The sequence below is a fragment of the Neovison vison genome, chromosome 9 (genome assembly GCF_020171115.1).
Source record: "Neovison vison isolate M4711 chromosome 9, ASM_NN_V1, whole genome shotgun sequence".
NCBI lineage: Eukaryota > Metazoa > Chordata > Mammalia > Carnivora > Mustelidae > Neogale > Neogale vison.
In genome coordinates, this window is record NC_058099.1 from 29,690,611 (window position 1) to 29,703,737 (window position 13,127).

At 44.5% G+C, this 13,127-nt stretch overlaps 1 protein-coding gene across 2 annotated transcripts in view; it reads left to right on the top strand.

The window, feature by feature from the left end:
• The window catches only part of GRIN3A (glutamate ionotropic receptor NMDA type subunit 3A), a 151,656-nt gene that overhangs the window by 134,146 nt on the left and 4,383 nt on the right, over window positions 1-13,127 (top strand). For both annotated transcript variants that reach the window (XM_044265233.1, XM_044265234.1), the window contains exons 7-8: window positions 7,440-7,604; window positions 9,019-9,095. In XM_044265233.1, the coding sequence (XP_044121168.1) occupies window positions 7,440-7,604; window positions 9,019-9,095 (242 nt within the window). The remainder of the gene's footprint in view (window positions 1-7,439; window positions 7,605-9,018; window positions 9,096-13,127) is intronic.

The following is a 13,127-nucleotide window of genomic DNA, read 5'->3' on the forward strand; positions in this document are numbered from 1 at the left end:
GACCTGTTAATCCCACTCACTGCATATATTTATCTCAGGAAGTCAAAGCCAATTTTGCTATACATAGAAGATTTTTTGTTGCAGCAATATTTATCATATATATACAATTAATAATATTAAAATTAAATACCTGACAGTTTGAGATTAGCTAGGTCAATTATGGTAAATAATAGGTGACAATATAAGGCCATTAAAATTAATAAAGTGACTGTAAACGCACACATTTTTAGAAAATAGTGGTTTTTTTAAAGCATAATTGTATGTTTACATAACTCTGGAAAATACATATGCATATGTTTCATATGCAGTTCAGGAGAGAAAATGGAAGAACTGAAAGCATTTTGTAGGGACACCTGGCTGACTCCGTTGATTAAAGCCTGTGACTCTTGATCTTAGGGTTGTGAGTTTGAGTCCCACAAACTCAAATAGACACTTAAAAATAGAACTTGTTTTTGTTGGATGTTGACACTTAAAAATAGAACTTGTTTTTAAAAAGAAAGTATTTGTATAGTCTAATGATTATGGCTATTCATCTCTAAGTTTTAGAAATATTTTTCTGAGTTGCCTTAATAATAAATTAAGATTTCCAAAAGGCCACACAATGAAACTAATGTAGCAAACTGAGCACCAGGTCCATGGCTAAACAATTGTTGCCAAAGCCTAGAAGGAGCAGGGGGTTGTGAACACAAGGAACAGAGAGGGAGCATTTCCTCAGCACTATAGGCAGGAAATGTTGATAAGCCATTAAGCAGATTCCAGATTAAAGAAGACAGAGGTGTGCCCCGGCTGCCAGGGCCTGGGAAGTGGTGGGACATTCCCACAGACACTGATAGCTTTCCATCTAGATTATTTTCCTCATCCAGATATGTGAGCACTGTTAACTTTGCTTATGCATTGTCCTATTGGATTTTGCAAATCATCTCTTTTGTTTCTTTTGTTAAATGTGATCTTCCAGTCTGCCCTTCATAGATGAGAAAATTCCAGATCCTCTGAGTGAACACCTTCTTTCTCCCTTTTCTTGATTTTGTTAATTTTTTTAGAAATCCCAAATGATTACATTTTACACCCTTATGCTACACCCTAGCCAGGCAGACTCTCTCCCCTAGGAGCTGTCCTTGGTACCTTCCAGCCTATGCCTCATGCAGGTCTCCATCTTCTGTCCCTCCCCCTCAGAGGGTCATGTGTATAGACACAATGAATCTGCCAGATTTGTGGAGCTGCTGCTCTTCTGGTCAAAATAGTTGGTGGCCAAAAAAAAAAAAAGTGTATAAATCAGGTCTTCTAAAATTGAAACATCATTTGCTTCCTACATGTCCTGCTTCTAAGTATCTAAGAGTCATCCATATTTCAGAAGATCCATAGCCTTTCTTCTCTTTACCTCTTGCTAAAGCTATTATTCCTCCCCTACTCCTATTCTTACTAAAGGAAAAGAAAATTTGTTTGAACACCAGGATTGGGCTTTACAGACTCAGACAGAAGATAATGCAAAGTTTAATGCATCAGATCACTAAAGTAGAAAATGATTTCCTATGGTTCTTGTAGTTATTTTGCTCTGGGGGAAACCTACTTTAATAGGTACTAGAAATCTTGAGATTAATTATAACTAAGATGCTTGTCAGATGTATACTTTGATAAGCATTTATTGAGCACCTACTATAAACCAAGCTTTTGGAGGCATGCAAAGAAAGGCAGAGCCTCACTGTGTCAAAGAAATCTTCCTAGAACAGACTCACACATTCACTTCAGTGTTCTGCATGAGAAATAAAGTCTGTCTCAAGATCGGTTCTTTTTATACCTTGGAACTAAGGGAGCTTAGTCCTTTAAGCAGTTGATCAGGTCAGGGCCTTTGGTTGCAAGCAACAGATTAATTTAAGCAAGAAAAAGGGGGATTATTGAAAGAATAGTGGGGAGCTCAGTATTTTTGAAGTGAGGAGAATGATTGATGATGCCTCAGGAACCACAGGACTTCAGGGATGGTAGTGGCAGGAAATAGGGAAAATAGTGTCTTTGAGGCACTGGCATTGGAAATGACTCAGCCTCAACCACTTTCAGTGACAATGTCTCTGCCCATTTGGGCAAACTGACCTACCTTGGGCCCCATGCTTGGCTCCAGGGAACTAAAGAACTGGGAGTCTGTGACTGGTAGACACACCAAAACTATATGAAGTGGGAGAGGGCAGTCCCCCAAGAAAAGGGTCCTCAGCAAATAAAATCAGTACAATACACTCCCAACACAAGCCAGCTGAAATTACTGCATTCGGTCTCTAACTTTTTATTTTATTAATTGTAAATATATTTCCCCCCAGTAATGTCCCCCCAGAGTGATGAACACTGGCATTATGAAGTCAGAATGGCAAGTTTTCTGAGCTCTCTCAGTTCTCTCTTCTATCAATTGAGAATATGCATCTTTGTCTTTCTCCCTCACGGAATTATTCTAGAACTCTCCTGAGATAAACAGAAGTGTTTGGGGGGGGTGGGAATCTGTATACATTTACATTATACAAAAAAGATACTAGCTTTCATATGCTTTCATCCATTCATTCAAAAATATTAATTGAACACGTAGTAAATGCTAGGCACTATTGTAGGCAATCAGGGTCCACTCCGAATAAAATGGCAAAACCCCTGGTCTCTTGGAGCTTATATTCTACATGAGAAGGGAAATAGGCAATAAACTCATATTTATTATGACAGGAGAAAAATAAAACAGAGTGAGGGTATAGGTTGTGTCCAGGAAAGGAAGGGGAGCAGAGCAGGTTTTGCCTTTTTAACCATATGGTTAGGCCAGACTTTACTGATAAATGACATTTGAGTAGAGACTTGCAGAAATGAGGGGAAGGAGCAATATTGATGCCTGGAGAAGAGTTACAGGCAGAGAGAACAGATGAAGATCCTCGACTGCTCCATAGACTTAAAGAAGTGAGAGAAAGCCCAAGTAGCTGAACAGAATGAACAAGTGAGAGAAGGATATGAAGTTAGGAGGTGTGGGACTAAATCATGGAATTTCTTGTAGGACATTGTAAGAACTCTGGCGTTTACTGTAGATAAGATGAAGAACCATCACTGGGCATTGCATGACATGATATGTTGAGGGAGCCCAGCTGGGTGCATGCAGAAGATAAACTGAGGGGGTCAGGGAACCAAAGAGAAGGCTATTTCAATAGTCTCGGTGAGCAATGATGGTGGCATAGACCAGGGTGGTTGGTGGAGGTGGTGGGAAGTCATCAGATTCTGTGTATACTACGAAGGTGGGGTCTGCCATATTTGCAGACACACTATGTATGGAATGCTTAAGAGAGGAGTCAAAGATAATTCTAAGGTTTCTGACCCAAGCAACAGCAAGGATGGAGATCCTCCAATGAGAAAGACTATATGAGAAGCTATTGTCAGGGAAAATTTATTTATTTCAGGGTGTTAAGTCTGGGATGTCTGTTAGATAACCAAGTAGAGAGACTGAATAAAGAGTTGGGGAAGATACACGTTTAGAAGTCATTGGCAGATAGGTGGGATTTAAAGCCATGAGTCTGGATAAGAAAGTGAATGTAGCTAAAGAATCAAAGTCATACCAATATTTATTAACAGAAAGATGAGGAGAAACCAGTAAAGCAGTAAAGACTAAAGTAGAAAAAAGAGAGGTATCCCATAAACAGTGAAGAAAATATATCAAAGAGGATAAAATAATAGTGTCCAACCTGATACATGAATATGGTGAAAACTGATTGTTGGATTTAGCAATGTGGAGGTCATTGATGGCTTTGACAGGAGTCGTATAGGTTATAGGTTGGGACAAAAAGCCTGATTGGAATGAGTCCAAAAGAGAATGGGGACAGAGGAATTGAAAACAAGTATAGCCAAGTCCTTCAAGGACGAGAGAAAGTGTGTAGGTGGTATGTATGTAGAGATGTGCACTGGGGGCTAGGCAGGCTTAGCTCTTCGGACTCAGTACCATCTAAGGCATGATACATTTAATAGTTCAACTGCATTTCTTGCTCGAGGTTTCAGAATTAATCAGTTATCTCACCAGCTGTCAGATGTTTCAAATGTCCACATCTGAGCAAGATGCCAAGCACAGTTTAGGCAGCAACAAAATTGGTGGTCTTGGCCTCTGTGTGTCACTGGGAGCACTCATGGATCTGGGCAGAGACCACTCAGAACATTTGCCAGAACAGGCATCTCTCTTTATCTGTATTTAGTCCGCTCCTGGAAATACATTGGCTAGTGAATTTCCAGAAGGTAGAAGTCCTTCCCATTGTTTTAAATGGTGGTGGGGAAACACCAGAGCATTTCCACTCATCTAAAAATCCCAATGAGTTTCTTTAAGTATCACTACAACACTCTTAGACACGTGGGCACCTGGGGGACTCAGTCGGTTCAGCGTCTGCATTCAGCTCAGGTCATGATCCTGGGGTCCAGGTGGCAAGGAGTACCCATAAATGGTATTCACTTGAGAGGCAGTATAGGCTTTAGCATCAGACTGTCCTGGATCCACAGCCTGACTCCCCCATTTCTTAGCTTGTAAGATCTTGTGGAAGGTGGCTAATCTCTATGAGACTCAGCTTCCTTGAATGGGAGATGGAGATAATAATACTTAAAGGGTTATTATAAGATCATAATATGCATAAGGATGCCTGGCACACATATTAGATACCTAATTTAAAAGAAACAGTAACTGTATCTATTAGTCCATTAGTATGTGGGTATAAACAACAGAACTTTAAAGAAAAAAATGAGGGGGTGCCTGGGTGGCTCAGTTGGTTAAGTGTCCCACCCTTGGTTTCAGCTCAGGTCATGATCTCAAGTTCGTGAGATTGAGCCCCACATCAAGCTCAGCATGGAGTTTGCTCAAGATTTTCTCTCCCCGTCTCCCTCTGCCTCTCTCCCTGCTCAGGCTCTCTCTCTCTCAAATAAATAAAATCTTTAAAGAAAAATGTATAAAATAAACTGAGTACAGCCTATTTGTTATTGAGGTACGAAGAGGAAAATGAGACTAGTTATTATCATGCACAAAAAAAGGAGGGGGAAGCCATGTGTTTAAAAGGCAAGATGTTTCACTGTAAGTTACCTTTTTCTCCTTCATCTTGGCAGCACCTTATAAGAAAGCATTGCCAGTCTGTTAAGTGTTTTGCTGATTGTTTGATGATGTTAACATCAAAAATGAATTCCCCCATTTTATTCATCCATAGCAGTAATAACTCATAAAATCCTTATATAGTAGCTATATCCTATACACACAGAGGGCCAGCCCAGTGGCTATTTTCAGCCATATTTGTAATCTGCTTTCTGGAGGTCAGCATTACACAGTTGGTCACCATTTGTCCCAGGAGAAGCCCTAGTGCTTTCGTGGCTCTCTCAGGGCCCGATCCATCTCTTGCCTTTCCTAGACCAGCATTCCTTATTCCCTAGGGCTGGGCTTCTGCCTCATCCTCAGGTGGTCTGCCTTGTGCTCCATCACCTAGACCAGGCCATGCTCTATGTCCCTGCTCACCTCCAGTCATTAGTTGTCCAGGCAGTATCTGTCATGGATATTGAGCCACTGCTGGAGGTACCGTCATGGGGGAAAAGAGATTTCGTGGCCCAGACTCCACCAGAGTCTGCAATCCCCAAGTTCAGTGCCTGGAACCACGTCTGGCTAGCTTCAGGATTCAGGTCTTCATGATTCGGGTGGAAAGAATGAAAGAAAGGAAGACCCCTTCAGAGAATGGGGGACACTGACATCAGTCAAGGGAGGGTGAGTAAGAGTACAGGCTCTGGAGTCAGACTGCCAGCTTTTACCTTCGCTAGTTTTGGGACCTTGGACAAGTTGCTAAGCTACTTTGTTCCTAAGTTTCCTCACCTGTAAAATGGAAGTGATGACAGTACCTACCTCATGGGTTGTTGTGAATAGTAAGCAAGTTCCTACAGTGACAAAGTGCTCAGAGCTGTGCCTTCCACATATTAAGTGCTAAGTAATTATTGATGATGACAATGATCAGCGAAAGCCTCAAGAAGAGGGATGACAGGCTCCTTAGTCCTGGCATCTGAGGGCTTTTAGTGTGGCCCTGCTTCTCCCTCATGGTCCATGCCTTCTGCCCAGACCTACATCTCAGCCACCATGGTCTGCTTCACAGCGCCCTATATCACTCTGCCAGATGTCACTTCTTTTGCTCTGTTTCCACAGCCTTCAGAGTGCTTACTTTCCCACCCACATTCCACATTTCCACATTCTACTTCTCTTATGAGCCAACTTCTCCATAAGAGAAGACACGGATCTGTGCCTGTATCATGGCCTGTGAATGTTTGCTTCCTCCCTAGACTCAAGTTGATTAAAGGCAGAGACATAATCCTCCTATCTTCATCCCATGGTACCTCAGAGACTGCCTAAAGTAGGCACTCAGTGTGTGCAAGTCTTTCTTTCTGCAGGATTGACTCGTCATTGATGTCTGTGATTGAATAATACCCGTTTCATAGAGAACTCATGAGGATTCTCTTAGATCTCATATGTAAGTCACATAGCAAAGTACCTGCCACATAAAATTGTTGTAACTATAGTTGTTGTAACTGCTGCTGGGTTTTTTTGGAGGGAAGGATGTGGGGAGGGGCAAAGGGAGAGAGAGAATCCCACGCATATTCCACGCTCAGGCTAGAACCTGATGTGGGACTTGATCTCATGACCATGAGATCATGACCTGAGCCAAAATCAAGAGTCTTACAGTTAACTGACTGAGCCACCCAGGTGCCCCAGCTGCTGTTTTGTTGGATAACAGAAAGACCCCAGGTTTCCCAGCTAAACAAACATGGACTTACAGACATGCTTGGTCACTTAAAAGCTGCAAGGACTGTAAATTGTGGTTTTCAACTGTAAATTGTGGTTTTAATACCTATCTCAGTGCAAAAAGGTAAGCAATCAATAAATATTAGATCCCCCCCCTTTTTTTTCCTCCTCTGTGGCTAATTTTGTGAACTGCCTGAATTTACTTCACTTCCCTGGTCCCAGGTTCCTCATCTGTAAAATGAGAACATTGAAGTAGATGATCTCCATGTTCCTGCCAGATCTAAATGTCAAAATTACTGAATTCATCGTCTCTTCCCCTTAAACCTACTCATTCTGCATCCCTAAGAAAGGTTCTTTCCTTGATAACTGTTCAGTGCTTTAATATGTTAAATTGTTTCAACCCTTGGTCTCTCTCCTCTGTCTCAGTCTCTAGAGCCTATAGGGTGGCCCAGACCCGGAGACCCTTCAGACAATAGGACTGTATGTGCCCTGCTCCCCAGGAAGCGTGCTGCGCCCTCGGTCCTGGCTGGGCCCCTCTCCCAACGTGGTCTAGTGAAGCGTGCCAAGCACCCAGGGAGGGGTAGTCTCCAGCTCTCCCGGGGGCCAGGAAAGGATGTGCATCTAAAAACAAGTGTGGGGCCAGGTGGAGCCTCGCATTCATGGCCTTTCTTTTCCTGTTCTGCCACAGACTTTGCAAATGGGCATCAAACACTTTTCTGGACTCTTCGTGCTTCTGTGCGTGGGCTTCGGTCTGTCCATGCTGACCGCCATCGGGGAGCACATCGTGTACAGACTGCTGCTCCCGCGAATCAAGAACAGGTCCCGGCTGCACTACTGGCTCCACACTAGCCAGGTGAGTGCCGGCCGCCTGGGGATGAACCGTCAGCGTTGCCGCCGATGCCGCAGGCCAGAGCCCCACGGCAGACAGGTGACCAGTTCCCAAGAGAACCGGGCAGCCTAGACCGCTCTGTGCAGAAAGTGGAGTTCCCTTTAGCCCATCAATCCGCTTTCCCAGTGAAGTAGCCTGTCCTGTCATACCCCCGCCTGTCTCATCACCTGCACTGCACCTCCCACGGAGGTGATGGGATTGTTTTTAACCTGGTTTCACTTAACAGTGACAACTTGAGGGGATGGTGTGGGAGATTTATTTCCGACACTCTCTTCCAGCCAAAATGGAAACTCATTGAATGAGTGTGAAGTCCCTATTTTTCCCTTTAGATGATCCTAGTGGCCCCTGTTCTGTCCCCATTTTCAAAGGCCCCGAGGGAGGAGGTCAGTCGGTGCCCAGGCCCAGCTGCACAGGATGGATGTTCAGTCCCCAGACTTGGGTGTGCTCAGGCCCCGAGCATCTGGATGCTCAGAGAGCATCCAGCCAGCACCCTGTTCAGGCACGCTCCCTGTCAGCGGTGAGCAGGGAGAGCCGGAGAAGAACAGAAGGGACTCTGGCAGCAGGAGCAGCTGACCCAGGGAAGCGGAGGCCACAGGTGCCAGGCTCATCTCCCCACCAGCGGCTTCCTCCTGCCTCCGGGAGCCGTGCTTCTGGCCCCTAAGGCCGCCCCTGCTGCCTCGGCTACAGGTGACCTCCATCGGGTGCTAACATAACTAGCAGAATTCTCTGGTTCTTCTCTTGTTTTGGCTGCTGAGATGTTCAGACCTAAGTTTTTGACTCTCCTTTAGCAATCCTACAAGGCCCTTTGCCACACAGTAGTTGTGACGATTTTTCTTTATATCACATGCCTTTTTTTTTTAATTTCTTATTTATTTTCAGCATAACAGTATTCATTATTTTTGCACCACACCCAGTGCTCCATGCATTATAGGGGGCTCCATGCCCTCTATAATACCCACCACCTGGTACCCCGACCTCCCACCCCCCCCTTCAAAACCCTCAGATTGTTTTTCAGAGTCCATAGTCTCTCATGGTTCACCTCCCCTTCCAATTTCCCCCAACTTCCTTCTCATCTCTTATCTCCCCATGTCCTCCATGCTATTTGTTATGCTATCACATGCCTTTTTACGTCCCAGAGCATTTCTAAAGCTTCCTTCAAATTACTGTTTTTCCCTCTAGATGGAATAATAGCTTAGAATTAAAATTTGGTTCTCCTGAGATTTAGGACTAGAGGTTGATGTTTTCAGGCATCCCTAGAAATGTGTTTAAAGAGGCCCAGATTTGTAACAGTGAGATACACTATTAAACTCAGGTGGTACTTGTCCCCAGACTGTGTGTCTCTAATGACCTCTACCTGTGAATCTGTTTTTTCTGCCAGAGGTTACATAGAGCACTAAACACATCGTTTGTAGAGGAAAAGCAGCAGCGTTTCAAGACTAAACGTATGGAAAAGAGGTAAGAAGGTGGTCAGCACCAGGTGTCTTTATGTTTGTAAAAATAAAAGTGGAGATCTAACTGGGACTCCCTACTCAAAGGGGAAATTATTTATCAATAATTCGGATCAAATCAGGACCAAGTTGTTGATAACACAGTCAGCAAAAATACATGTGGTTTCAAAGAGAAATAGAACAGAGAAGGAAAAAAATGTATCTACATCTATGGACAGGGAACTGCAGTACAAGCCCAGGCCGTGGTCTTGAGAGTCCCGCATCCAGATCCTAACCTGTCACAGACCCTTGTCATACGTGTGCCATAGCAAGTTATTTCTTTAACCTCTGTGTCTCCATGTCCTCATTTGTGAAATTGAGATAAAAACAGAATCCACATCCTAGAGATGCTGCAAGGATTAAATGAGATAATACATGCAAAGCCCCGGAAACAAAGCCATTTTAGCTCTTGTTACTGTGCACAGAGTACACGCAAGCCTGAATTCACAAGGACCGCAGGCAGTTTCGTCTCATGCTGTATTGCCTTTCTGGCATGGGTCTGCTCCCCACTGCTTTCCAGCACTCCTAGGAATATTTGAAATATGCAGCGGATGTGTTCTGCTTAATCCATTTCCTGGCGCTCTTACTACAAACTCTCCAGAAAAGCACCTCATTGATAGGGAGTAACAAGCATTAAATGCCTAGTGAACACCTTCCCCACATGCAGCTTGTGGGTGACTGTTGTGACTAAAGAGGCCGGCAGAGTTCAGTCCGGCCTCTGCTGCCTCCTGCCTGGGGCGGCCCTCCTCCTCCTGTCTCATGCCCAGAAGCCTCCGTTCAGGGTACGCCCCTGAGCAATTCTGCCATCGGTGGCAGATCTTCAGCTCAAAGCTTGGCTTCCTGGGTAATTCTGAAATCTGCCACACACACTCCTCACTCATAATAGAGGAAGAAGGAGGAAAAAGCATCATTCTTCTCCATTGTTTATACCTCCTCTGGAACTGCTGTCCCCTTGTCTCCAGTTTGCATGTCAGAATCGTTTCCGTTCTCGCTCAAAGCCTGTCTTTCCAGTCAGTGAGCACCCCCGCCCTCACGGTCTGTGGTATTCCTGGATTGTGTTGCAGCCCTGTCAGCGACAAGCTGGAGACTAATCAGGTCACAGCTGTTCTATGTCATGTTTCGTATATTTTTTCTGTAATTATTTTTTAACACAAATTTTGAGCCAGAGGAACACAAGAAGACATCGCAGTGAAGACATCATCATCTCATGAAAAACCATTTGTTTACCAGCCGTAATAGGAACAGGAAGCCCAGTGATCCCGTTTCCAACCGTGATGGGATTGCCAGTCACATTTCTCTCACCTCAGCTGAGAACCAAATGTGTCTATCACCCGATGTACCCACTTTTCTTGGCAGATTCCCTTCTGGAGTGCCTTATTTTGAGAAGGAGCTAAGGCAGAACGTGCCCTCCTGGCCTATGTTGGGCCCACACTTCCTGGGCCACGTCCCTTCTGCCCAGCACCCAGCTGTAACCTTTCAAATGCAGTGAGAATTTGAGGCCCCACAGCTGTCATGCCTCTTCTGAAGATTCCAATGGAGTATTGAACTCCAAGGTTACAGAATTGGTCTGTGGAAGCTCGTTTTGCTCATTTTTAGTGCCAAACGCAGTTCACCCACTGGTCACCTTACACACTAAGGCTGAGGAAGGTTCGATAGAAAACAGAACAGAACACTGAAGAGGCCTCCAATTAGACACCAAATCCGACATCACTGTCATCTTCTTTTCACAGGTGGCCCAGAGCCACATGTTGATTACCGGGCACTTGTTATGCTAGCAACTTGAGTCTGTCATGGAATCCAGCTTCTGCTTATTCTTCTATAGTCTATTCCCAGATATTTGTACAAAGCTGTGGAGGAAACCAGACTTGCTAGCTCTACTTACCTAATTTCTGTGGTTGCCTGGATACCAGGAAAATGTGCAGATGCCCTATTCCCAGGTTCACCCTGTGACTCATCCTGTGCTACTAGAGTTAGGTCTCCTGGTTGAAAACTCTTTTTTCCTCTTTTTTTGGAAAAGTATCTATGCAAATGCCTATGTCTGCTACAATTCGGCATTCCTCCAGCATGCTCCGTATTTATAGAATGAATAAAACAATAGATAAGTGGGTGAATGCAGATGAGTGTGGCCCTGAGGACCAGCGATGGTGGATGTGTGTGCACCTGCTGGAGAATAAAGATTTCTTTGAGCTTAAAAAAAAAAAAGAGAGAGAGAGAGATGAAAAAGTATTATTAACATGTGGATTTGAGGAAAGGCTTAAAGTTCTGGGCCATGATACAAAAGTAGATGTTGCTCTTTTTCTATTTAAAGCAGAGGAAGAAAGTAGATATTACAAGACACTAAGCATAGTCTTTGGTTTATTCAACCTGGGATTTCATGTAAGGTTTGGTCTTTACTTTACCCCACTGGGTTTCCAATACACCCCCATTTTCCCTTGCCCCAAGATACACAAAAATTGTAAATCATGTAACACACACAAATAAGACTATCAAAATTTTTCAAACTCAGTTGGAAGAGATTTGAGGAAAAAATTTAAAAGAACTGTACAGCTTGAAGTAAAATTATAACTGCACCCCGACCCACGTTTGAAGCCAGCAGAGCTGTAAGTGGGTTCTCTTTAGACTCTTACTGAGCCCAGGACACAGGAAAGCTGTGCTCTGGTGCGACACCCTCCCCCAGGCCCCCACCCCCGGCCACTCATTATATGCCACTTAAACTCTGAGAAGTGTAAAGGAGCTGCAGGGGAGTTAGGAACATGTGTTTTAATGGCTTGGGGCATGTATCTTCATTTTTCCCATGTGAGAAAATTATCTCAATAACTTAATTTTCTAAATTAAGAACTGTTTTCTAAACAACAGCAAGTGCAGTTTACTGGCCTGGGCCGGACTCGGCTGGTCTTGGCTAGATTTGCTCATATGTCTGCAGCCAACTTGTGGGGAGGGGGAAGGCACCTAAGAGGCTTAAGCTGGGTCCACTGGGAAGACTGGGAACTCTCTCTACCCTGTTACCGTCAGCACTCGTTCATGTTGCAGCAGCAGAAGCAGGGTTCTGAGAGGGACCCTCAGGACGTGCACGAGGCTTCTCTAAAGATGGGCGTGGAACGCCCACCTGCCATGGCTGCTGGTTGGGCCAAAATAAGTCAGGAAACCAGACTAAATTCCAGGGGGAGGGAAAGCCAGACTTTCTCCCCTTGACTCCTCCTTGATAAAGGTGAGCTGCAAAGTCGTATTACCAAGGGACATGGGTGGAAAGGAGGAACAAAGGATTATGGCCATTTCTGCAGACACCCACAGGACAAAATGCAACCGAATCATCCTGTCAAGTCCTTGTGTTTCTGTGCTCAGCCATATAACTGAACCAAGATTTTATTAGCCCTCCCTTTGCGCCTTCCCTTCTCCTGGAAAGAAAGAGTCCAGAAATAAAGTCTTGAGTCAGTTACATGGATGGGAACAGAAACACAAGGACTTAATATATGGAGTGTTTCTACGTAGGTTTGCCCTGTGGTGGATTGAAGAAGTGGTAATAACCCTGCTCCTCTTCCAACAAGGCTAGAAGAAATCCACAGCTATGGCTAGGGCTGGGCTAGAGCTAGGACTCTTTTCTGTTCTTGTAGCAAGAAACTCTTCTCACTGCACCTGACTGTCCAAGCTTCTTTAAGGCACCTGAACGATCCCCCTTCTCTTGTGCCTGCCCAGCGGTAACTCCGGCCGTGTGCCAGCCATCTCTCAGAAATGGGGGCAGTTGGTTTGATGCAAGCCTGGGAGAGGATGTGAATATGTTTCTATTGACCTTCATTATTCCAGCAAGAATTTGAGGCTTTCCTGGGGTTTCGTTAAGCTCCAGACCTGAGCTGTCATTCTCGACCCACATAAAATCATCCCTATAATGGAAAACTTTTTGCGGAACCCTGCAGCTTGTGTTTTTATTCTCCTCAAACTCAAGTAGTGAACTTCAGGGTAGTCCTGTGGGACTGAGGATGAGCCATTTTATAGCACCAGCCGG